The sequence below is a fragment of the Octopus bimaculoides genome, chromosome 11, assembly GCF_046866305.1.
Source record: "Octopus bimaculoides isolate indiv1 chromosome 11, ASM4686630v1, whole genome shotgun sequence".
Lineage (NCBI taxonomy): Eukaryota > Metazoa > Mollusca > Cephalopoda > Octopoda > Octopodidae > Octopus > Octopus bimaculoides.
This window is the reverse complement of record NC_142938.1, coordinates 42,395,278-42,423,219: the sequence shown is the minus strand read 5'-3', so window position 1 is coordinate 42,423,219 and position 27,942 is coordinate 42,395,278. Positions and strand designations below refer to the sequence as shown.

The window sequence follows — 27,942 nt, the reverse complement described above, 5'->3', positions numbered from 1 at the left end:
AATGATACAAATTATTTAGTGTAAGAAACAAAGAGATAAACTATTACATAATTTTTTTGTTATTCAGATGGGTAGCAGTGTTCATATAAATGATTGCCAAGATTCGTGAGGCTGATATATATGGAATTCAACTAGGGGATATTGATAGGGAAGCAAGCATCAAAGACAGCAGATTTGAAGAAGAAGAATTATCTAATTTTTATGAGGAGAATGATAAAAGAATGAAGTGCAAGTATGTTAAGTAGGCTTAGGACAGTATATTGTTTAGGATAGTTCAGAAGAAACTAAAAGTGAGAGTGGATACAAAGGTTGTAGCTTGTTGAGTGAAGACTTCTCACTTTCATTTGGATGTATTTTTGAATAGATATGAATGGCAGTTGTACTGTTGCAGATACATGAGTAGAGCAATGTGTTGTGACTTCTGGTAAATGAATCTAAAATTGCAGAATATTCATAAGAATAATGTATGTGTGATGAAAGTTATCTATGCTGCATGTAACCCATATGCAGTGTAGATAACTCTTGCACTCTAATTTCTACACCTGTGTATAGAAGGATGAAGAGGAGTGAAAGGTGTTAGATAAAATGAATAAAATGAATAGGAGTAGGCGTGGTTTGAAGTAATTGCAAGAAGGTTATCAGTGTAAACAAAGAATAAATAAATATCTGTTGTAAAAAAAAAAAATTACTATATGAATTATTAGAGTTAGCACCTTTATGTTTATATTTTGACTTCAGCCATTGACCTGTACATAGATCTCATATTGCTTCTCATGAATACTGTTAACAACTTTACTTATGGTTATGTTTAAACACATTTAGCTGAAATAATTCCAATCATTGCCAATATTGTTCTGGAAACTTAGCTACTACAACAATGTGTTTCTGAGATCAATGCCTAGAACAGAATTAGCAGTACTTTTAACTTGCCACTTCTGATTGATTGACAATAGATGCAGCTCTAATAAGTATTAAACTGACAGACAACAGATATAGAACTGTGCATGTGTTCACACGTGTGTAAGGCATGTATATTTAAATTTATGACACCATGCAAGAATGAGATAAACATTTAAGAATTGTTTATGAATGAATTTTAAAATACATTTGCATCACTCAGAGATGGTTTCATGAATCCATGGAATTATTTGGGACAATCTATAGTTAATCATTGTTACCAAAGCTTAAAACTTCTGTCATCACTGCCATTCTTGAACATATAATAATGTTGTTGTTATCATCATCAACATCAAAAGTGAACATCAGTTTTATAATAATTCCCATCTGTTATGTGGGTTAGGTATGTGCTTGTTCTGTTGTCTTAAAAGTTACTTCTACAGCAGTTCTGCTTCTGTTCCAACCATTGCACTAGAAATTCCACAATGTAAAAGTATAGAAATGATGTACAACCTTCAAGAATCATTATCTACATGGTTTCATTTTCCTGAAATTTCATCTTTACAGATTCACACAATTGTAAATGGAATTGGTATCATGTAAGTAATGATTTTGACTAAAGAAGAGACCCTGGTCCTTTTAGCCAGCCAAATATGTGATAATGTTTTGTTCATCTATCACTTTGAATAGTAACTCCACTTGGGAACATTTTCTTTTTGCTTAGATTTTTGTAAAAATATTACCATCAGTTTTGTATCATTGGTTAAGCATGCTAAAACTACTTTCAAATATTACTGTTTATATCTAAATGTTTTTATATTAACAAGTGTTGTTTTCCAGTCACAATAATTATCAGGTATATTAAAAAGACAAGAGTTTCATCCATCTGTAATGTTTATGACTAATGATTACAAATTTATGGATTGGCCTTTATTGCATTCTATGGTAATTTTTGTACAATATGGTTTTGCTGGTGTACACACCATTTAGCTGAATCACAAAACATTTGAGTAATATCATATGTCTCCATGAATCATACACCCAAGTATATAGATCTCCAACTTCTCAATTCCATACCAACCATCACAATCCTTCCAATAGAACATCAACCTTCTTAAGCTCCCTGCGCAGATTTTCTCAACAGAGTTGTAACTGTTCATGTGGAATGTTAAACACATTGATCTCATAGATCTCAAAGGGTCTGTTATGGTCAGGGACACAACACTTTCCTCCATACCAAATCCACCAAAATTGAAAGATATATGTGATCTTAGCTACTTAGGTTAAGACTCTTAATTTGGTCAATCAATGTTGGGTTGTCACTTTGGTGTAGTGGTTAGCACAGTTTTAGAATTTACAGCAAAGAAATCCAAATATCTGAGAACATTTGGATTTCCTTGCTGATGAACCTGGTGCTATTTCTTATAATGCTATTCTCTTCACACAGATAAGAGGATGCCTGGAGATTGAATTCACTAAGTGTTTGAATCATGCAGGTGATGAAACAATTTCTACTATCTTTTCCTTTCTCTCTCTCTCTCACTTGCTCTCCTTCTCTTCTCTTGTACACACACACGAGAGAAAGGGAGAGAGTAGACATAACTAATTTTACTTTATTTACTGCAGATCTTTTGCATTTGCTAACAATATGTGATTAACATATAAATAGTCAATATCAACTAATAAGAAAGGGAAAAATTCAAGTACAAGCATATTTTATATATCAAGATCCATTTTTCAAAGCTAGTGTGAGCTAGGTAAATATTAGTATTAGTTATTGTTTTATGGCTAGATGTCCTACCTGATGCTAACTCTTAGTTTTTTTAAGTAAGAAATCTTTTATTTCATACCACTTTGAAGATACAAAGCAAATCAATGATTTATTGACAGAAATACTAACAGCAACAACACTTGAATGTCATGACTTTCATATAAATGCAATTGCAAACAAACATACAGACATATGCATGTGCACACACACACATACACATTCACATGTTTTCAATTTTCATCAACCAATCTCATTCAAAGCTTTGGTTGGTCCAGAGGTACAGTACAAAATAAACATACCCAAAATACTGTGTAGTGGGACGGAACCTGAAACTATGTGGTTGGGAACTGAACTTTACATTTTCTGAGTGAGTGTAACAAGTAACTGTCTGACTATTTATTCTTTAGCTGGTTTAAGGTATGTGGTTTTGACAATCTAGAACTGTGAATGCATGCCTTTGCTGATGAAGGTATAAAGCAAGACAAACAAACAAAAAAAATTAAAAATTGGTGGTAGAAAGGAAATATGCTGAGGTGTTATGAGACGTGTGTATTTGTTTTTCTTCTCACTGGTTTATTTTTCTATCTGTTTATTTACATGGTTTAGTTATTATTGCTAATAAATGTATATTATTGTATATGAATTTCTCATGTTTATATTGCTGAGATTTGGGTAGTTGGAACCCCTTATCACTAAGCCAGGTACACTGTGAAATAAACATTTATGTACTTTTGTAGCAGTCACAGATGCAATTTTACATCCATTTTCAAATGTACCAATAATGGACAATAACTCCTGTGGTTAGTAGTTCATATAACATCACTGCACTGGGTTTGAGGACAAGATACACAACTTGCAATCACTGAGTCTATCTAGTTGGAATTAAGTAATGCAGAGCTGTATAACTTATTTATGCAAGTAGCAACCTCACTGTAAAATTAACAACGGGATTTATTGATTTGCAGTACTGACTGATATTTCTACCTGTAAGAAGAAATATCAGCAATAAACTAGTATATTATCATGGGAGATTTGACTCATCTGCTTAATGTAACTAAAACCAGAATTAAATACTAAATTTGTTGATTGTGAAAGTCTGTTAAAGCAATTAAAGGAATTATGCCTGTTTTTCATGCGCAAATTGTAGAATGGTTTTTGTTGTAGCAATTATTTTTTACAGTTGGATGATCTTTGATTAAGTTGGAATGCAACATATGTTATCAATTTATCAATCAGGCAAGGTAGAATAGTAATGTATAAGCAAATTAGCAATAATTTGGGTTTGAACTCATCACCAATATGATCAATAGTTTAGCATAGTCATTGTGTTCATTATATAATTGTAGTCAACCAGGATAGTCATCTATTGGAGCTGCTGGATACCATTTCTTAGATTCTGCCAACACAACTAAATTGTAGGAATGAATCATTCATCACTGGACTGACTTAGATTCAACAGAATAAAAGCAACCATTAATCAAATGCTTCTTTTTACCCTATAGAAACAATTAACATTATTAGTAATTAACAAATTTATATCAGTGAAGAGTTACAAGACTAAGTGGTAAAAATTGCTTTGTACTAAAACAAAGCACTAAGCATTTCCTTGTAAATTAAGTTTCAAAATATGATAGGGATCACTTGGTGACAAGCTAACTAGAACTTTAGAGAAATTATAAATTATACATGTTAAATTCTAAAATTAAACTCTACCAAACATGTTTTGAACTGAAGAGATAAAAGGTGTTACCAAATCATCTGGTAAAAGAAAATACTTTACTCAGTGCTGGAGAAGTGGGTTGTAGGACAGAAACCAATACTTGAGCCTGATAATCTCAAATACAATGTCAATCCAGCCACTTAAAATGGAATCATAAATAACATTGTCGACATAACTGAGCTGGTAGAGAGGGTACAGGGAAATAATGTTCAGGCTAAAGTGCATTTGTTATGATTAGCAGAAATGGCGTATAATTTATGCAGTGTAGCAATAACAATGTCATATCTGTGTATGTGGAAAATCTCCCCAACATCTCTCCAGAGATGTTGGGAGATTTTGGATATCAGACACAATAAATTTAAGTTTAAAATTAAGTCCAGTTCAGGATTTTGATGAGGTAAAATGTAAGGAATTTTTTATTATTAGTATTATAATTTGATTGTAACTGTTCATGGCTCCTCTTTCAAAGTAGGTATTCTTTTGGATTTTGACAAAATTTTCCGGTTAAATGCATGAAATATTGACTAGCACAGTTTAAGGTTATCTATGTTATATATTGTTATCCATTACAAATAACTCTTCTATTTTAGCTGGAGAGAAGAATGGAAGATTCAGAACAAAAGAATAGGAGACATTCCAGAATACCTGTTACATCAGGATCTACACTAAGTGAATATGTTACCTAAGTATTTATAACTGCTACTTGAGAAAAACTGAACATACAAGTTAATTTACTCAGGACCAGCTCTGAGAAGTTATCTACACAAGCAGGATATGAAAAACCAATCAATGAGAAATAACAACAAAAATTTTACAGCTCATAGAGTTCTTTGCCAGAATGTAAAACTTACAATAGTTTCTCTCTGGGCTTTTGATACTAATGTTGGTATTTTGAGCATTAAAGAATCTATATTCCTTAGTCATTTGTAACCAAAAATTAGTTAATAGTTATTGTTATGAATCTTGAATGTCACAAGTTTCTTGCTTAATTCAAATATTCTAACATATTCATACTTGTCATGTTGTATGTAAGATGATTTTGCTAGAGTGTATTGCTAAGATTCCTTGGTTTCTTAGTTTTCATTCAGGACTTGTTAAAGACCATATACTGACCAAGTTTATTTATCTGTACTCTATATTGATACATTGACTTCACATTGCTACACTAGTAAACTGATCTAAACTCATCATCATCATCACACAAGCATATATTTTTCAAACATACACACACACTCCATCAACCTTAACTAAACAGACCAAAAATACAATTACATAAATTAAACAAAACCTGAAAACTGGACATAATGACAATAATAATAATAATAATGCAAGAGATGCAGTGAAAACAGTAAAATGACACACTAAGCACTATATTAGTTCAACATTAGGAAACAAAAGATGATACCATTTTTCTCTTCTCTTTAAAAGAGACAGGTGTTATGCACACACACATACACACAACAGAGACACCTCATGCCAAAAAAAGTTTTAAATCCTTCGATAGGTACACAGCAACTTAGTCTCTTTTCACAACAAGAAGACAAAATTACTACATCTAACAAGGAAATAATCTTGTACTTCAACCTCTTTAGTCATTGAATTACAAACGAAAGTAGCATTATTTGATGGTCTCTCAAGACAAGTTCACATTGCTAAATCTGCATTATAAAGACTAAGATTCCTCATTTGAGGCAAAAAATACTGCCATCCTACCCAGCTGCTGACCATCTACAGAACTGAAGTGAGTCCTACTAATATCCTGGCCCACATCTAAATGGGCAATCAGACTGATCAGCGAAAAATTACTTATCGCCATAACTAAAAGCACTAGCCAATAGAAACTACAAACTATATTTTTTGTCTATCATTTGCTCCTTTCTTTTGTTCTTCTGAGCTTGCAAGCTGCATATCTCAACAACACCTAAGTCCATCTGATACATCTCTTTTATTTCCATTATTACCCCTACTGAGTCTTATCTCCCAGAACCCCACGATAATAAACTCTTTTGCCAATTCTACATTCTAATCCATACTTTTAGTTGTCCCTTATTCCCTGAAACGTAAAAACAACAGATATATAAGACTGATCATGGATCATAGGCAAGTCATGCCCAGACTTGCAATCTTTCTTCAACACCCTAAATTACAAAGAACATACAATAGTACACTTTACATAATCTTAAGGTGTACAAAGTCCACATTCATATTTAAGACCTCCTCAAACATTTAGATACAACATCCCAGAATACTATAACATTGTAGGAACACTACCACTCACATTGCCAAAAATAGCACCTTGCTAGATTGAACAAAAATACAGCTGCATTTTCTTTTGCATTTCAACTTTGTCCATTTGTTTGGCAACTGTGCTGTGGCCATAACCAAAACTTACAGCATAACTGGACCTCCCCACCAAAAAAAACCCCAAAAGAATAAAAAACAACAATAACAATAATACACCTAGACTTCTACATTATCCTCAAACTATAAACCACTGCCTTCAACTAAGCAGAAGCATAAAGTATATGAAATATTACTGCTGTAGATTGTATTTGGTTGTTCAACTGATTACCCATATTCTATGTGTCTGCTTGGGGTACAATAGTACCCCAGCTAAACTCTATGCTATACTCTTCACTATGATATTAGTTCTTGGGCAACAAACTTATTCTTTGTGTGGAAAACAATTCCTGAAATAGCTTTAGACTATATATCACTCATCATCTTAACAGATTAATGCATGAAAGAAAAAGCCTGTTCACTAATTACAAGACTTCATCCATGCCCAACCTTGAGACCAATAGACTGAAAGTAAATTAGTTGTTATGAATTCTACAATTACCAACCTTGATATTAAATAAAACAATTACAGAGACATTGTAACAATCCCAACAATATAAACTAAATTGTCTCTTAAAACAAAGCAGGGTTACATACTATAAAAATAAAGCAAACATCAAGCAACTAAACAAAGAAATAGACAAAATATGAAATATTAAAAAATTCAGGAAACGGTCTTCATTTATATTAAAACAACACAAAATGAACCACCACTCTGTAGAGCTATTTTGAACAACAGCCATAGCATATCAATACTCTATAGTAACATTGTCTAACAAGCAATCAAGAAACACTTTTCAAACTTATACATCTAATCATACGATGAATAGTCTCTTTAATAGTAGAAATCAACCAGAAGATTAAACAAAAGACAATCTCAATCCACAGAATGTGGTACTGAACATGTTAGACTAAGCATCTAAGGCCCCCAAGCAATCTTCAAATACTCCCACCAACAAAGCCTAATCTACAGAAATCTTATTAAAGTAACTTGTAGACATACTATTCTCCTATACATATAGCGTCATTGATTCTACAATGGTATATTCTCAAATTAACAAATCAATAGCTCTCTCCAACAATATATATATATTTAGTTATGTATATACAACTTCCAAGCTCTACTACTACTACTCCCTAATCTTTAAGAGAAAAAAAAAGTGGGGGGCACGGCATAATCTAAACACTAAACACCACTATACGCACTCTTTAGAATATTTCCAATACCTCTGCAGATAGTTATTAAACTTTAGTTAACAGTCTATCACAGCATTCTCTTTACATAACATCATCAAGGATCCTTTATCTTGTTTCTGTTAATTGACTGTGGCCATGCTAGAGTACCACCGTGAAGGGTTTTAGTCGAACAAATCGACCCTAGGATTTATTTAAGCCTAGTACTTGTTCTATTGGTCCCTTAGGCTGAACTGCTAAGTTACAGGGACATAAACACACCAATGCTGGTTGTCAAGCAGTGGAATGGGTGGGTGGGGGGGGACAAACAGTTTCCATCTACCAAAGCCACTCATAAGGCCTAAGGCTATAGTAGAAGACATTTGCCCAAGGTACCACGCAGTGAGATTGAACCTGGGATCATGTGGTTGGGAAGCAAGCTTCTTACCACATAACCATGACTGTACTTTTCTGAATGAGAAGCAACCAATCTCCTATTAGTTCATCATCATCATCATCATTTAACGTTTGTTTTCCATACTGGCAATGGTTGGACAGTTTGACAGGAACTGACAAGGCCAGGAGTTGCATCAGGTTCCATAGTCTGTTTTGGTTTGGTTTCTATGGTTGGATGCCCTTCCTAACATCAATCACTTTACAGAGTGTACTGGGTGCTTTTATGCAGCACCAGCACCAGTGCATTTTATGTGGCACCAGCACTCACACCAGTGCTTTTTACATAGCACATTGGTTTTAGGACCTTAACTCTGTTGTAGTGAGCAGGTCTTCTTGAAAACAGCAATGCACCACATACCTTGGTCCTGTCATCTAGTTCTTCTTTTTAATTTATAAATAGGCACATTTCTTGTATTTCTTATGAAATGTTTATGGTATATCTTAACATCAAGACAGAGAAAGGAATACCACCTGTTACTCTTCTCCAGACATAGAGTACAGGCACAGTGATATGATTAAGAAGTTTATTTTGCAAACCAGTGGTTCTGAGTTCAATTCTGCTTGCTCCTATATTGGGTCAACCAAAACCATTTGAATAAAATTTGGTAGACAGAAACTGTGTGGGTTTGTCACTTTACACCAAAAGATTTCATGCCTATAACTACAACAAAATGCTTGCAATGGATTTGAAAAAGAAAATGGTAGAATTTAACAACAAAGGTAGAAAGGGAAAAATATTAAAAAAAACAAAAAAAAAAACAGTATGCTTGCAAGCTAATGACTAATGTATGTGTGTATACAAGCAGAACTATCCAATAATATATGCGAGCAGTATTCCAATATGAATCCTACTTAAGCTAGAGCTGAAGTATTTTCTAATTCTGAAGATGAAGCCTTGTTTTGGGAGTGGTAATGTGAAGTTGTTGAAAGATCTTTAGAAATTGTAAGGCATAACATTTGAAATGATTTTTGAAGGTTTTAACTGTCTTCCTTACAAGTAGAAACAGCTGGGTACAAAACTATGTTCTTCAGTTTTATAGTGATTGTGTATTTGTGCTATAAAAGAAACTTACAAAAATGCATCAGTTTAGAAATAAAATTTGCCAGGAGGCAAAATTTATAAGATTATAAATTATTTTGCAGCTGTTACAAATATCAAAACATTACATCTAATAATTGCAGCAATTGATGAACAGAGGCAGCGTATAAAGACATATATTTGTTCATCTATACTTGATTACATATGTACACATTAACTCTCAAAGAATCTGAGAGACAGAAATATTTATACAAGTGTCAATTTAATATGATTTTTATTATTAAGAAGAAAATTACACAAATATATTCACAATTTTATATATGTCCCTAAGAATGGTATGTCAGTGATGCCATGATGATTAAAAGATATGCAACAAAATCAAAATTATTCCCATGGGTAACTACTATAAAGAAGGTGCTAAAAAAAAAAGATGTAGAGTTTGGGTTCAAAATGTGCAATAGGAAATTATTAATTAGCAGGTAGTATGCTAAAGATCTGACTTCTGAGCTGTTTTATAACTATATGGATATAACTAATTTCTATATAAATAGTAATTAAATAATAAGAAAAAAAATGCTGGTATTTTAGTTAGAAGGGGCCACTTTCACAAGTAAATCATCTAATATTCTCAGAAGACATTATAAACACACACACACACATATATATATATATGTACATACATGGGTGGCTATCAACTCAAAAAAGGAGTATGACCATCACTGAAAAATCATCTTCACATGACTCAGTGGTCAGAGTGTCGGGCTCACACATCATGAGGTAGTGAGTTTGATTCTTGGACCAGGCTGTGTGTTGTGTTCTTAAGCAAGACACTTTAGTTCATGTTGCTCCAGCTTACTCAGCTGTAGAAATAAGATGCGATGTCACTGGTGCCAAGCTGTATCAACCTTTGCCGTTCCCTTGGATAACACTGGTGGCATGGAGAGGGAAGGCTGGTATGCATGGGCGACTGCTGGTCTTCCGTAAACAAACTTGCCTGGACTTGTACCTTGGAGGGGAACTTTCTAGGTGCAATCCCATGGTCATTCATAACTGAAGGGGGTCTTTATCCTTTTTAAAGGTAATGGCTATCAGTAATGCCTTTGCTGAAATTCGAAGTCAATAACAGCTTATACAAAACCTTTCTAAGACTTCCACCAACAAAGCCAAGTAGTCCAGAAACAAGCAAGAGCAAGATTTCTGGCTTTGCAATGAGGCAGGTGTTACTTTGGCATTTCCTTCTCCTAAAGGGATATCTTAACAAAGACAAGGAGTCTGTCATGATTTACTCCATTACGTGCACATATGTATATAGCCATATAGAACATGTACTAAATAAATTCAACATCAGTTCAACACAGTAAAAATATATTTCTACACGCACATAAAAAAAAAAAAATAAATAAATAAAGGAGCCTTTTTTAAGTACTGTTTACCAAACAAAAGAACATAGATTTGGAAGTGTGTTGTCACACAATACAATATGTGGAAAAGGTTACAGATTAAAAAAACAAAAAAACAAAATTCATGCAAAGTTGAAATAGGGAGAAATTTGGAAGTTCAGTTATCATTGAAAGAATAAAAGATAATCATTTTATAATCTAATTATCACATTAAAGGTGCACATGTAAATTATTTTACATTTAATTTTTTTTTTTTTTTAATATTTAGAGTTAAACATTGAACTGCCTGAAGCTCAGAATGATCTTTTATTTTTAATTCAATTTGAATAATATTAATTGAACTTTAAAAAAATCTACAAGAACAAATATAACATTTCTGTTTTACTACACGTTAAGCTTCTGTCTAAATCAATCTACACTTGCTGTTTATGATATATCACTGGAAGTATAATTCGACATGTAAAGTACTTCTGACAAGAAACCAGTTTAACACTAGCATTCAGGTTACTCTGTCAAATGTAATGCTTATTTATTCACATTGTTTTGAATTAATTATGTATTATCTTGTAGCTCTCATATTTTGATGAAGTGATTATTTAAGTTTAGAATGACATTGCAGGGTACGTGTGAGAGGCTAGATCTGATCAGTTTGAGCATAAAACGGATAGAATATTTGGGCTGGATTAAATGTTAGATAAATTACAAAATGATAATTATAATAAAATATTGTTTACATTCTTCATTTATAGCAAAATTCTACCTAAAAGACATCACAGCTGATTAAAAGACTGTATAACTGACTGCTGCTTTATGCAAAATAGCACAACTCACTGTTTGAAATAAGCTACATGTAAGACTGTATGATTGTTTGAAATTAACCACATAAAAGACCACGATTGTTTGAAAAAGCTACAAGAAATGCCGTACAGCTGATAGTTTGAAACAAGCAATAGGTTCCTTATTAAAACTACCTAAAGAAGGAACAGTATCACTATCTGACATAAGACAAGGTCTTTGGTAGGTAAATAATTTGGCAAATCATCAGCTAGTCAAGATAGTAAGAAGGAAAAAAATAATTGTGGAATATAAGATTTTCTATCATATGCAACAAATGCACAATTTTGACATATTTTACTCCATGTTTCTTCCATTTGCATAAAGAGTAGTCTATGATGTAACAGTTGCTTTGCACTCAACACTGGCCTATCTACAGGCTGGGGGATGAGAGGATGGACATTTTTGAAATGGCTATTACTCAGCCCCAGGGGGAGGGACACATGTCCGACAAGTGCCATTCGGTCTTGGTGTCTTAACATCTTTTTTCTTTTCAGGTAAAGCCATGGCACTGTGAATGATAGAGCATCGTGTGTTTACCTATAACAGTTACATAAAGAATGAGTCTGTCACAGCAGTTGAGTGTGAGTTTTGGTGCCACTTCAACATTCACCGAAATCAGGCTGTTCCCACCTGTAACAAAATCTTACATTAGGTGAATACACTTTGTACATGAGGTACACTAATGAAGAGGAGACTGGTGGCGGTGGGGGGTACCATGAATGGTACGGATCCTGGAAAATGTGGAATGCGTCAAACAAATTTTGATATGGAGTCCGAATTGCTCTGCTTGGAGGCATTCCACTGAACTTGGCATTGGTAAAGCATATTTTGCATGAAGACTTGCATTGATCACTGAGCAACAGTAGAAACATGGGACTATGCACAGTGGCTTAACTTTGCATGTCAGATGAAAGTAATTTTTGAGGCAAATGACAACCTCATTTTGTTAACGCATGAAGCTCATTTTCATCTCAATGGCATGGTGAATCAACAGAACTGTTGTTATTGGGCTCTAGAAAATCTGATAGAGCAATGTCACCCAAATCGACAGAACAATACTGGAGAGAGTGGAAGCCAACTTCCAAGAATGCCTTCAGAAATGCATCAATGAAAATGGACACCTTTTGATGGATGTTGTTTTCCACACTTGATTTTGATAAATGCTAATTCAGTATGAACACGATGTCAATAAAATTTGTTTGCAGCTAAAGTTAATGATTTTGTAACTTTTTCAAAAATGTCTGTCCTTTCTGCTCCACCCTATACTTTGACCATTGATCCCTATCCATGGCAACTTCACTAAATCTTATACTTCATCTGGTCAGACCGTTATTACCTTGGAAAATCTGTGTTTTGCAAAGCACTTTCTAACATTGTAATACTCTAAGTTGCACAGGTATGGTTTAGGTGCATGTATGACAGCGTGGTTAAGAAGTTTGCTTCCCAACCACATGGTTTTGAGTTCAGTCCCACTGCATGGCTCTTTGGGTAGGTGTCATCTGCTATAGCCCTGACTTAAGGAAAGCTTTGTGAGAGGATTTGGTAGATGGAAACTGAAAGAAACCAATCATATATTTATATATGCATTTATATGTATGGGTGAGTGTGCTTATGCTTGCCATGACATTACATGATAGTTGTAAATGAGGCTTACTGTCAGACAAGCAGTGTTATTTATTTCCAATATTCTGCAAAAACATGTCAGGCCATAGGAAAATATTACCTTGCTTGGAAACAGATGAAGCTTGGCAACAGAAAGGGTGTCTAACTGTAGAAAATCTACTCCAATAAACTCTATCTGACCCAAGTAAAGATGGAAAAGTGGATGTTAAAACAATGATGATGATGTATCTCTAATTGTGTGATTTTAAAAAGTAGTCAGTCTCATATTTGGTCATCTCCACGCAAGCCCAGTCAAAATCAATATTTTTAGCATAAAATGTTATCAGCTGAGAAAGTCTGCTCTCTTGTATTTATCCATTCACTATTGGTTCTTTGAGCAACAAATTGTAAAAGAGTGCCATGTTCGGCATTTGTGTCTTTTGTTTTGTGTTTATGTAAAGGTCCAACCTTTGCTGCTACAGAACAGAACTGCTTCAATGCAAGCTTTGAGAAGTATTATTTTAACTCTATTGCTGACTGAACAATTCCAAATATGAAGGACAAGATTTGTAAAGAATATTTACAAGAATTGAAGTAAGTATTTATGGTTTGACATATGAAAAGCATAGATATTAAATTAGAGATAGAATTTTGAGTGATTTAAAATGTAAACAAAAAAAAAGAAAATTTTACATGTTACCCACTTTTAAAAATAATGATTAACATAAAAAGTAAAACTATTAAACAAAACATTTACCTAGAAACTAAATTAAATTACTTGGAAACTAGAGAAAGAAAAGAAAAGAAAGAAAATAAAAAGTATATGTTATTTTTTAAAGTGAATATTTGATGTGATAGAGATGAACGGAAATAAATAAAAAGTGAACTTACCATATTTAACAAGGCAGATATCTCCCACAACAAGTTCACCAACAGGAATCTCAATCACTTCGGCAGCACGTATTGTACTAAACTTGTGTTCATGTTCAATTTTACTTTGTAATCCCCTGAATTGTTTTTCTTTTCGCCAATCATTAAAGGCAGTGACTAATACAACTACAATGACAGCTACTAAGATTGCTAAACCTTCTATCCATCCAGCTTCATCAGAAGATTCCTGTACATCTTCCTCAACTATAGACAAAAAAAAAATAAAGATCATATTATTAATAGTGACTAAAAAGTGATGAATGGAACACACACACAGACTTTTCATTATAATATACATTGTAAGACTGAGAAAAGTAAGTCCATTCATTTAATGACTTTGCAAATAAAAATAATGGGCATGTTTGTTGACTTGAAACTTAAGTTGATAAAAAATGTATGATGTCTGACAATTGCATTATTTGTGTTAGATTGTTTTATGTCATCTAATATTCTGATTAGGAGGCACTTCACCCATTTCGTCTGCCCTGACGTTCTGAGTTCAAATTCCACCGAGGTTGACTTTGCCTTTCATCCTTTTGGGGTCGATAAATTAAGTACCGGTGAAACACTGGGGGCAATGTAACCGACTAGTTCCCCACCCCAAATTTCAGGCCTTGTGCCTTCAGTAGAAAGGATTATTATTATTATTATTATTATTATTATTATTATTATGTTCATGTAAAAACTTTTCATAAATCTCAAAATTGAAATATAGTAAGAAATGTTAGGAAGCAGGATCTTAGTCACAATTTAGTTTTCAGGGACCAAAAGTTGCTTTTCTTGGAACAGATGCTTGTACAGTTTAACTCAAGGCTTCTCAGAGTGGTTCATATAGACCACTGGAAGTGAATAAAAACTTAGGGGGTTCTCTTGAAAAGAACTTTCTGAGCAAAATATTCAGAGCTTTGCACATCTGTCAAACCCACTTTACATGCTTTTCTAAACATATGGTGGAATCTGGATTTAGCCATGTACATTATTTACTCGTCAAACGCAGGAGCACTTTGAACATACAATATGTGGCACAAACTCACAAAGCTACAACCTAATATTCAAGATCTCTGTGTCCATTAAACACATTCTTCCCATTAAAAAAATAATTCAAACATTAAAGGTACTTCTGCATTTATAGTAGACTGATTATTTTCCTGTGTAATTTGTAATAAAAAGTAGTAAATTGGTTATGTTTTGGAATATAACATGATTTATAATTTATTTTGGGGGTGGGTGAGTGGTGGAAAGGTTATATGGAAATAAAATTTTGTTAGAAGGGTGTTTCAAGTAAAATGTTTTGAGAAGCTGTCCTATAAATAGGACACTAAATGAGAACATTAAATAAGCTATATCAAATTGTCTCAGTGTCCTATTTATAGGACACCAAGTATTTCGATTTCTACTTGAAGTAAAGGAGTTTTAATAATTATTTTTTTCATTTTAACCTCTTTCAATCTGTAAAAATTTAAAAGTAATATTCAGAAATTTAAGTACTTTGGGACTTAATGGGTTAACAGCTACTGATATGAAATATGCAAGATTGGAATCATTGTCTCTATACATTAAAGGATGTTCATTATTAATAACATAATAATATATTCAAACAAGAATTTTGACATCATAATGTCAAGTGAAGTGACATGTAGTAATAAACTTATAATATCTGTTTATGAAACCTCTCAACCAGATTTCAGCCTTCTTGTTTGTCTGGAATGTTCAGTTTTTATTATAAAAGTACATGAGAAGTCAATTTTGCTATGATATTTAAAAAATCAAGGTTGAATAGATATAATTTATGTCTGGTCTCAACCTAGTCCCTAAATACCAGATTTAAGCAGTACCAATACATAAAAACCTGCCAATGTATTTACGTGATTTAGGTCTTACTAGATTTAAAAATCTACCATGTACAGAGTTTATTCTCTTATATCTATATTGTTTTTGTTTAAAATATTTAACAAAAACTGAAAGGTTACAATTGTACAGATAATTTTCAGTTAAAACTACTATGTATCATTTTTGTTAAAAGCAACAAGCAGTTTTGCCAATGATATCATATCACAAGAAATAATGAATATGTTAATTATTTCACAGGACAAGCCAATATTTCTGCTCTAGAAAATGTGATTTTCCATTGCATACTCAATATTGTACCTTTGATGCCATATTTGGTTTTCTTAAGTGTGCAATGCTTTCTACATATATGTATATAGGTATGTGAATATGTATGCAATAATGAGTATTGTAGATATACACTCAAACAAATATATGTACACAAGCATACATAAGTAAAAGAACACACAAAATGATCAACATAAAAACTAGTGTATACATCTGCAAATCAAAGACAGTATCAAAGTAACAATGTAGAAAGATGTGATGGAAATGAGCAACTAGAATGAAAATGGATGAGAGAAGTGATCTCTGGCCAAGCTTAGGAGGGTGGTAACCTAAAACGAAAACTGACTTGAATTGTGATGACTTGCCTAACCTGTGTCATCATGGAAAGTAGATGTAAAATGGTGTGTGCAAGAGAGAAAGAGACTTTATGTGTATGTATTTTTGAATGTCATAATACCTAAACGCATTATAGAATCTGGTTTAGAACTGCAGTCAGTGTTAACTCACTGTCTCTTGGTTTATAGATGCTGCTCTTGCAGGATCTGAGGCTGCCATATTTTCTTTTGAATATCTCTCCCATGTGTATCCTGGCTTTTAGAAATAGGTTCACTATATCCCTGTCTGTTGTAAGAGATGACTGAAGGTGTTGGTGTCGGGTAGAGCAACTGGGGATAAACATTGTTTCAAAAAGCCCAATCCACCCCATGTCTGCATGGAAAAGTAGATATGATAACAATAAGATTTTCTGAGCAGATAAACTAATATTAGCTTTTGATTAAATTTGGTACCCTTTGCTGATTCTTTTTGGGTTGTGGTGGTGATAAATTATCAAGGAATTTTCTAGAAGCATTGAGAGTTGCAGCTCCAGAACTAGGATATGTGATTAGAATGTTGCAGGAAAAGAACTGCAGGACAGATTCTTCAAGCCAAGTCAACTGGCAGGAGACTTAAGGATAGGCCAAGAATGAGATGGTAGAATAATGTCCATAGTCTTAATTGGGCATGCTTGGGAATCCAGCCAGATAGTCTTACAAGGGTTGCTTCTGATAGGACCCTATGAAGGAGGTGCCTGAGGACTCCACTCCCATGCCCCCCCCCCCCCCCCCCACCCCGGGAATAGTGGCTGGAGAAGATAGATAGATGGATGGATGATGATATTTTTATTTATTTCAAATATGACATCTAAAGAATTGAAGTTATCTTTCTTGACAAAAAGAGAAAAAAAGGTGATAAAAATCTAATTCAAATTAATCATAAATTTGCATATTTCTCTTAAAAATTACAAAATGTACTTACTATCTGGGTCTTTAGGTACTTTATAAAATGACAATGCTAATGATATAATTGCAGCTACTAACAAAATAATAAGTGTGACATCTTGTAATGCATCCCAAACTAGTTGTAAAAAAGATTTTGGTGGCTTTGGAGGTATTATATTGGAACCAAATACTTCACGGCGATGATTGAGATCAACAGGATTTCCTGATAGACCTAGGGAGATAAACAAAAAAAATAAAGGTAAAATTTTACACAAATGCACAAGACAGTAAATTGTGGCACAGAAAATTTTGCCAGCAATTTCTTTCATGGAAAAACAAGACTGTGGAAGTATATCTTTGCATGAAGAAGTTTCAAATTAATATAAATTTTAAATGAAGTACAGATATATTTGCAAACAAATGAAGAAGAAAAAGAAGACATTCAAGTAGACAGTTAAAATTACTATTTTGTCATCATCTTATATAGATAATTGCTATTCAAGTTTCTGCAGGAAGCCATCTTTTATGTAATTTGTTAATTTTTCTCAAGCACAAAAGAGGAAAAATATTGCTAAAATATTTTATAGAAAAGTTGATTCATTTTCTTCAATCAATTTTGAGCCTATTGTTCAAGATGATTTTTCGAGTGTTACCTGTTATTTTGCAGTAAATGTTCACTCTGAATGTCTACAGGGTTGCAATAATCATAAAAAACATTTTGGCAGGTTGGGGATTACAAAGGGGAACAGTTCTGTGGAAAACATTAGTTAAAGGGCTTAATGTGGATCTAAGGAGTGATCACTGTAAGGATATTAAAAGAAGGGGAGGTGAGTGAACCAGAAAGACTTATGAAATATGAAATCTGTCATGTGTGTGTGTTGTGTGTATATATATATATATATATATATATGTTTTAATACTGTCTTCATGTTATAAAATGCAAATGTTTTAGCGTGCATGTACTGGTCTGACAGCCAAATAAAACGTAACAAGAATGGCAGTAGTCTTGAATCACTGATTAAAACTTCTGGAAGTATTTCTTGGTTATACAACAATTTATTCATTGATTCTTTTTTTTACATTCCAATGGATCCACATGAATTGGTTTTAGTTCTGTTATTAGTGAAAGTGTTTTATGTAACTGTTACAACTAAACTGATTTGATTATTGGTAATCAGAAATGGAAAGCATTCATTAAAACAAGCAGTATAGAACAAGAGCATATAGTATTATGAAAGGATGTAAGTCTTACCATGCCAGTATAGAAAAGTGAAGCAACAAGTGTAAGGAAATATGAGGGTGAGTCAGAAAGTAATATAATTTTTATTTGCTTTACTTCTAGACCCACCCTTGTATATATGAAGGTGAGTTAAAATATAATGCAATTAAAAATTGCATAACTTCTCACTCTTGCATACATGAACCTCATCCAGCTAACTACATGCACAAATTGATGAACATTATTTAAAAAAATTACTATGTTTGATGTATTACAGGTAATATTAACCTATTTGATTTATTTATTATTGATATTTCTCTTTGGCAGAATCATTAGCATGTCAGACAAAATGCTTAGTGGCATTTTGTCCAACTTTGTTCTGAGTTCAAATTCCACTGAGGTCGACTTTTCCTTTTAGTGTCGATATATATATAGTGTTATATACGATATATATATATAGTGACTGAGGTCAATGTAATTGATTTAACTCTGCCCCACCAGGCTTTGTGCCTACAATAGAAAGGATATTTTTCTCATTGATTTGCAAGCTAAAACAAAGAGGATTGCAATGGCAGAACACTTCCCAAATTTTTGAAAGCAAAATAACAACAAAGGAAGATAAATTCTCAATAAACTGTATTTCTCCAAACATCTATGAATATATTCCATCACAACTGAGAGCCATTAATAAACTGGAGTCACTCTACATTAAAACAAACCATCATAGACTTTCTTCATGGTTTGTGATTTTTAAGTCAAGATTGTTGAATATTGTGAAGAAGACATGGGATGGACTCACAATTAAAGCTGTATGTCAACGATTACTTGTAAATAATAAGCTGAAGTTATATGATGCAATAATTATTAGCCAGTGCTAGTATAAGAACAAGCACAGACGAATACTAATCCTCATATATTTCACAATGAACAACATATTCTGTTAATGCGCTATCAGAGCCTTTACAAGATCAATGTAATTCTAATGATTTTCTTCATCCTGCTTGCTTTTACAAAGGATTATAAAGGTTTTTTTCTTTTCTTTTTTTTTTGTGCAATAGTAAGATTCATAAATGACAAGATTGCCTTGGCAAAGAATTTTTTTTCATTAAAAGGTCACTATTCAAACTATGCTGATATAATAATAATAAAAATAATAATAATCTACTAATATATAATTCTCTTGTGTTTTTGTTCATCACAAGAGATGACTGACGAAGGAAAGGGTGATGACAAACTGAACAATGCCTGTGTGTGTATATGCATGGCAAATTGGCTACACATATTGGTTGTTATGATTATTTGAATATGTGTATGTGTGTGTTTGTGCAAAATATATTCATATATCCACCGATGGAAGTGGGATGGTGAAAATCCTATGGTGCAAAAAAATCAGACAGCGCTTCAACTCCGTGTGACTATGTGTGTGTATGTGAATGTTTGTGTGCGTATATGTGTGTTTCTGTAAAATATATTTATATATAATATTTGAGTGAGTGTTTGTGTATGTTTATTTAGAAAGATACATAGAAAATAGAGTTAAAGACATATGAAGGGAAATGAAGCTTTCATAATACCATGAGTTGACCTACGTCAGAGTGAAACAGATCTACCCTTTAATATGGAGCAGGCAGCAGTTCCCTGTGATACCAGCTTTTGCCATGACCATATACAAATCGCAAGGACAGAGCTTTGAAAAAGTTGGTATTTACTTGCCAGCTCCTGTATTTACTCAGGGCCAGTTTTATGTAGCCTTAAGTCGTACAAGAAGGAAGAAAAACTTTAAAATTCTTTTGAAGGAAACAAGCAGTCAAGGCATGTTAGCTGCAGATAGATTTTTCCCAAAAAATTTGGTAATAAAAGAATTATTAAACTAAAAACTTGGTTTTGTACCTTTTTTATATATAAAATACTATAATTAGCTGTCATTTTTGATGGCACGGAACCAGCTAGTAATAGTAATAATAATCCTTTCTTTATTTCAATCATGCATTTCTTTACTGATTTAATAGTAGTTTCTAATATAGGCAGAACTTGATTAAAAAACTACTGTACTTGACCCCAGAATGATGAAAAACAAAGTTGGCCCCAACAGGATTTGAACTCTGAAATGTACAAAGCTGGAAAAAATACTGCAAAGCAGCCCATCTAATATTCTAAAGATTCTACTAATCCACAACTCATTTTCTTATAATAATATTTGTTGGAAAGCTGGCAGAATCATTAGCACGTTAAACAAAATGCTCATCAGCATTTCTTCTGGCGTTACATTCTGACTTCAAATTCCAGCAAGGTTGACTTTGCATTTCATCTTTGCAGGGTTGATAAAATAAGTACCAGTTGAGCATTGGAGTTGATGTAATTGACTTGCCCCCTCCCACCAAATTTCAGGCCCTGTACCTACAGTAGGATAAAAAAATATCCTGAAGTGTCATTTTTCCAACATTGGCTGCAATTTCAAAATTCTACTCAAAAGTCAGTTGTTTATAACAACAATAAATTATAAACATGTTGATGCTTTAATTGATGCAGGGAATACACAGAATTTCTATTCATACGTCTTTTGCCTTTTATATGAAATTGCCTATCAAATTTATTTCATAAATCACTATAGTTTCAACACACACACAAAGAAATGCTAGCATTTGTGATGTTACTCTTAACAATATTTATAATATCAAATATTCAATAATGCATGACAAAGTTTTGTCTCTGCATGAAAGTATAGTGATTAAAAATAATGGCACTTCATCTATACTTTCAATTCGTGGCCTAACTACTGTGCTTATAGACCATTCACAAATCTTAAAGGACTTTGGTAAAGAGAGAAAACTATTATTACCCTTATTTTTCTTTTGAAAGAAAATAAAACCCAATAAACTAAGAATAGTTGTATTATTCAAAAACTGTTAAATGATTCCTTCAGATTCATATTTCTTACTTTTAATTTCAACTTTTGTAATTAACATCTCTTCCTACACACCTTTCTCTCCATTCATTCATTCATTCATACATACACGTACATATCTTAGCAGACAATCTTACTATATTTCTGACTGTATACTCATCACTCTATAAGCTATTTGAATGTAATAGAAAATTACATCAGTTTTGTAAAATGCCTTTTATATTGAAGAGTGCTGTAGCTGCTCTTTAAATAACAATGGATGACATCATCATTTAATGTCCGTTTTTCATACTGGCATGGGTTGGACAGTTCAACAGGAGCTGGTCAGCCGGAGAGCTGTCCAAGCTCTAATTGTCTATTTTGACATGGTTTTGGCTCTTCCTAATGCCAACCACTTCACAAAGTGTACAGGGTGCTTTTATGTGGCACCAACATCTGCGAGCCCACAAGACAAGGACCTCCCAGCCAAGAGAAGGAGTAGGGGCCATGGCCATAAAGGACATACCTGCATGCATGGATGGCTACAGTTTTACTTAGTTTGATGTGTCATTTCAAGCACAGAAAACTGCCAGAAATCTCAGTCCTTTACCATCTTCTCTTTGAGGCCCAATATCTGAAGATCCTTTCATACCATTTCATCCCACATCTTCCTGGGTCTACCCGTTCTACAGGTTCCTTCCATAATTAGAGATATAATAATTTAAATGCAATATTTGCTTATACTGATGATATTCTACTTGGAGCACATAAACCAAAGCAAGTAGCATAACCAAAATTTAGGTAAGTTTAGTCAGGCTGTCAAAGACTTTACCCTAGATGGGGATAATGGTGTGAAAAATTTGTGTACACATGTATACACACACATAATCATATTAACAATCTATCAGACAGCCGATAAGTAAATACCCCAGATGTGTTCAATTGAATTTTGTTCAGTCATTGTGTCTTTGGTGTTAATGTCAGGTTGTTTTTGTTTTTGTGTACTTCATTAGCATTATTTGGGTCTTAGGTAATTTTTCTTCTTTGGTGGAGTTAGTTATAAGATTAGATATAATCTTTATTCAAATGGTTTGTAAATAGTTATAGTTTAGTGTGGTCAGACTGTTGTTATAAGGCAAAAGAATGAAGCATGTATAAATATGTACATACAAACATAGATATGTAAACATGCATGCACACGCACAGACATACATTCTGCCACCACCACCACCACACACACACACACACAAATGCAAACTGTATTTTCTGAGAGGAAATTTCTTCTGGTATTTTAAAGCCAAATCCACAAAGTTTGAAAGAAATAAGTAACTATTGTCCTGCAACTAATAATAACAATAATGATGATCTTTGGAGTGAGGGGGATAGTTGATTACATTGACCTCCAAAAGGATGAAAGATAAAGTCATCCGTGACAGAATTTCTGCTCAGAATGTAAAGAGCCAAAAGAAATGCTGCTAGGCATTTCATCCAACATGCTAATGATTCTATCAGCTTGCTACCATAATAACAACAACAGCAACTACTACTTCTGGGGTTACTAGGAATATTCTCATACTATTCCACTATGCTAGATTACATATTATTCAGAGAGTAGAATCACAAAAATGCAAGTGGAATAATTTTAAATCTTGTGTTTTTAAGGCCACACTTAGAAAGGTTGATGAATCTGAAATATTTGTATTTCTAACTGATGTCTCTGAGATGGCCATATTTGGTGTAGTGCTGCAATTTAATTATCTTATGGCTTATTTTTCAATGCTATTAACTACTCATGAACAAAATAAAATATTCTCTGGATGGAGAAGCCTTAGCCATTAGTCAAAGTGTCAACTATAAAATACTTTTATTTTCAACACAAGCATTCATCAAAGATTAAAGACAATAAACTGGTACATTGGCAACTAGGACTTTTTGAAGACACAAAATGCATTATTTCAGAAAAGAAAACACTGTTGCAAATACCCACTTCTTTTAATCAAAGCTTGGGTTACACAAGAATTGATAGCACTGGGCTGGGTGAGTCCCAACAGAATATAATGCAATGCAACAGTCTGATAGGAAATGGTGGCCTCCAAGAGGTGGGAAACAACTGCAGTCCATATTAGCTAGGAGGTCCTCATGTTAGACACTAATGAATGTTATGTCCAGGGGAAAAATATCACAAGTAATGTGATGAAGCGCTGCAAACTTTTATCAAGTCTGGTTCTTGAGAAACTGAGAGAGAGAGATTAGAAAAGATGTCACTGTTTATGAGAGAGATTAGAAAAGATGTCACTGTTTATGAGAGATATTGTAAATGAGGGCAATAATTGGCAGGGTGAGAGCAGTTGCCTAGCTTTATATAGCCTATTCTTCTAGGACTGTTGGTGCTTTATCTAAATTCTTCAAGCCAATATATTCTACAGATACATTAGTTTTTGCAATATCCTACATGATAATGGATCAATGTATGTAGTTAAAGTTGTGTTGCTGAATAAATAACATCCTTTACATGCACATTATCAAGATTTATAATACAGCCATGTAGTTATATTTAATGCGTAAGTGTAAATTCAAATATGGGAAGACTTTTGCTGTAGAAACTGTCTCAGGAGAGAAATTCTCATTATAGACAATGTGTGTGAAAACACCAGACTGGGCTATGAATGATGTCATATGACTGTAGGATATGTGTGTCTGCAGTGTTACACTTCAACTTCTAAGCATTAACATTTTATAAGACCAGTGGTCCACTTTATAAACCCACAAATGCTGATTTAGAAAGAAGAAAGGCTTGTTTTCCTAAGAATACATATAGCTCCCTTTCACAACTGAGGTAGTTTTTTTTTCTCTTTTTTATACAGATTTCCAAATAATTACCATCTTATAACAATAGTTTAGTTTTTAGTGTAGGTGAATTAGTAGGCTCAATCTCTGAACAGTTACAGAATAAGCTAACCTTAATTTTCACTAACTTTTGCTAGCATAGCTACTAGAATCTTTTCATATTATTCCTATTACCATGATCTTTTAATTTTTTTCCAAGTTAGAATTATTTAAAACTATTTCATTTGATGTCATCCACCAGCTTAACTACTTAGCTCTATCACAGATAACCTCTCTTTGGATATGAAGACCGACCAAAGGATTGGATAGGCAGCTTTAACTCTTTCTCATCACAAGTGTGGATGAATCTAAAGCTGACAGCAAACACAAATATGGTGGCAACACCTTGTCATAAGTACAGTACTGTAAAGCAGTGTGAAGTATGGGTTACATATACCAGACAGGAGAGAAGACTGAACACCTTACACATGAGAAGTATCCATCATATCCTAAATTTATCCTTGTAAGATAGTGACCAATACAGCAGTTTGGTATCTTACTGGACTTCACAGCATGTGCACTCAGCTTAGGTAGCTGAGACTGCACTGGTTGGGTCACATTCACTGCATGGAGGATGGCCATATCCCAAAGGATATCTTCTAAAGAAAGCTAGAATCTGGAAGGAGATTGATTGACTGTACAAAGCACTAGAGATGTCTGCATGAGAAATATAAAGGTACATAATATTAATACAAAACCCTGGGAGAGATTCTATAAGAACACAAGATATGTATTCCAGATATGTATTTCAGAAGTACATATTGTGCTATATACTCTGAAAATGCCACAATTATCAATTATTAATAATTTTCCACTTTCAAATATTTTATATGATGATGATGATGATGCTGAGGATTATTTCAAATTTTGGCAAAAGGCCAGCAAATTTGAGAGTAGGGCCAAGTCGACTACATTAATCCCAATACTGGTATTTATTTACTTCAAAAGGATGAAAAACAAAGGTCATTGTTAATAATAATAATAATAATAATAATAATGGTTTCAAATTTTGCCGCAAGGGCAGCATTTTGGGAGAGGGATAAGTCAATTACATTGACCCCAGTGTTCAACTGGTACTTATTTTACCAACCCTGAAAGGATGAAAGGCAAAGTTGACCTTGGCGGAATTTGAACTCAGAACATAGCAGCAGATGAAATACAGCTAAGCATTTTACCCAGTATGCCAATGATTCAGCCAGCTCGCCACCTTGATGATGATAATAATAATAATAATAATAATAATAATAATAATAATAATAATCTTTTCTGTTACAAACACAAGGCCCGGAATTTTGGGGGAGAGGTTAGTTGATTACATCGACCACGGAGTTCAACTGATACTTATTTCATTGAACCCTGAAAGAATCAAAGGCTAAGTTGATCTTGGCAGAATTTGAACACAGAATGTAAAGATGGATGAAATGTTGCTAATGATCCTGCCAGCTTGCTGCCACAATAATAATAATAATAATAATAATGATAATAATAATAATAATAATAATAATAATAATAATAATAATAATAATTCTTTCTAATTTTTTCTGGCACAAGGTCAGGATTTTGGAGGGAATAATAGCCATTTACACCAACTAGTACTTATTTCATCAACCCCAAAAGGGCAGAAGGCAAAGTTGACCTCAGTGGAATTTGAACTCAGCATGTAAAGATGGATGAAATGCCGGTAAGCATTTTTTTCTGGCATGCTGACAAGTTTTCCAGCTTGCTGCCTTGATGATGATAATAATGATAATATATTCATTGAAGTGATAAATATTCATTAAAGCTATTTTATTATCTAATCAAAAGATAATTTCAATAAAAAGAGTATTGTACTTAATATCAAAACTTCACAAAGTCTCTCTCTTCACCACACATAAAATGAAAGAGAATAAAGTGATATTTTTGAAGAGTTGATGTGCTGATGTTCACCTCCATCATCATGTTTTACAATGTCCAAGTAGGTAATGTGGAGAAAAATTGTGGGAGCATTTGTATAACCTATGTTATGCCTGAATCTTACCATAGGTATAGCCTGAACTGGGATGTATTCCCTATAGTAAAATCATGTTATATTGCAAACCATACAACCATTGCCATGCAAATCTGATACCATTACCAACAATATCACCATTTTACATCTATTTTATCATGTCATGTTGGTATGAGTTAGATAGGCTTTACAACATCTCTGCCATGCTGCTTTTGTTTCTTTTTTAATTCTATTGTCATGCAGGTCATGTTACTTTTTGGCATGGATTTAAAGCTGGGTGCACCTTATATCACTAGTACTAGAGAGATTGCTGCGATAGGAATAATGTGTCAGTGTCCATTCTATTCTTCATCAGTTTGTTTTGTATTCAGAATTACTGCTCTATTAGAGGGGTTGCCTCCATGTGACTTATAAAGTCCATGTCTTTTCTTTTTGTTCCTTACACCCACACAAGATGAAAGTTAATGTTTTAAATCTTTCACAATAAATCTTAAAGTAGAGTGCCAACTGTAGCTCAATAACATATAAATTTCAACATTATCTTCAAGATCACTCAACTTCATTTTATTATGAGTTTGCCTTTAGATATGCTTTCCACCATTTTAATATTATGATTATATTAAATAATGAAATATTTTATACACAACAAAGCATGTATTAGAAAATCTAAGATAAATTTAATGTAGTTAAACGACAGTTTTTAACACACCATCTGTGTAAAGTAAACAGATGTAAACACATCTTTTATTTTCTTCATAGAGAAGAATAAAAGAAATCATCATACATGCTTCATAGGTGGTTGACCCCCTTGCCAGATGATAAATACCCTTCATTCTTCTGCTCACAAGGTGAACTTAAGACAATCTCTATTTAAATCAATCACACACCAGAACCCAAGTGAGATAGATACTTTAACTAATTTGTATATTTGGTATATCGAGCACAAACAACAAGTCTGAATTTATCTTATATCTTCTATTATACACTATGTGTGCACAACATTATTATTTATTGAAAGATGCTGCTGCCAAATAACAATACAGAAATTAGTCTAGCAATGTCAGCTAAGCTCTGGTTTGATTTAAACGACATTTGTTATATACTACCTTGTGAGAACATTGTTATAGAGTAGCAAAACTATAATCATTGAGTGACAGGAGTACACTGTTATATAGTAACAAAAATACCATCATTGAGTGACAATTGAATATTGTTATAGTTGATAAACTAGTGTTAAAAGTGACAGGTATACACTGTTTGTAGCAGGAAAACTATCATTATTGAGCAAAACCATTATCAATAAGCAACAAATGTACATTGTTATAGTAGCAAAACTGAGTGACAGATATATAGTAGCAACAGTAACATCATTGCTCTCCATAGGAACTATTTGCTAATGACATAATTCTCATGCCTGAATGTAA

General features: G+C 33.2%; 1 protein-coding gene across 1 annotated transcript in view; it reads right to left on the bottom strand.

Moving 5' to 3' along the window:
* The window catches only part of LOC106883701 (plasma membrane calcium-transporting ATPase 4), a 291,531-nt gene that overhangs the window by 84,944 nt on the left and 178,645 nt on the right, over positions 1–27,942 (bottom strand). Inside the window, exons 4-5 of the mRNA XM_089360610.1 lie at positions 17,577–17,771; positions 14,127–14,369 (exon numbers count right to left, since the gene is read on the bottom strand). Coding sequence (XP_089216736.1) covers positions 14,127–14,369; positions 17,577–17,771 — 438 coding nt within the window. The remainder of the gene's footprint in view (positions 1–14,126; positions 14,370–17,576; positions 17,772–27,942) is intronic.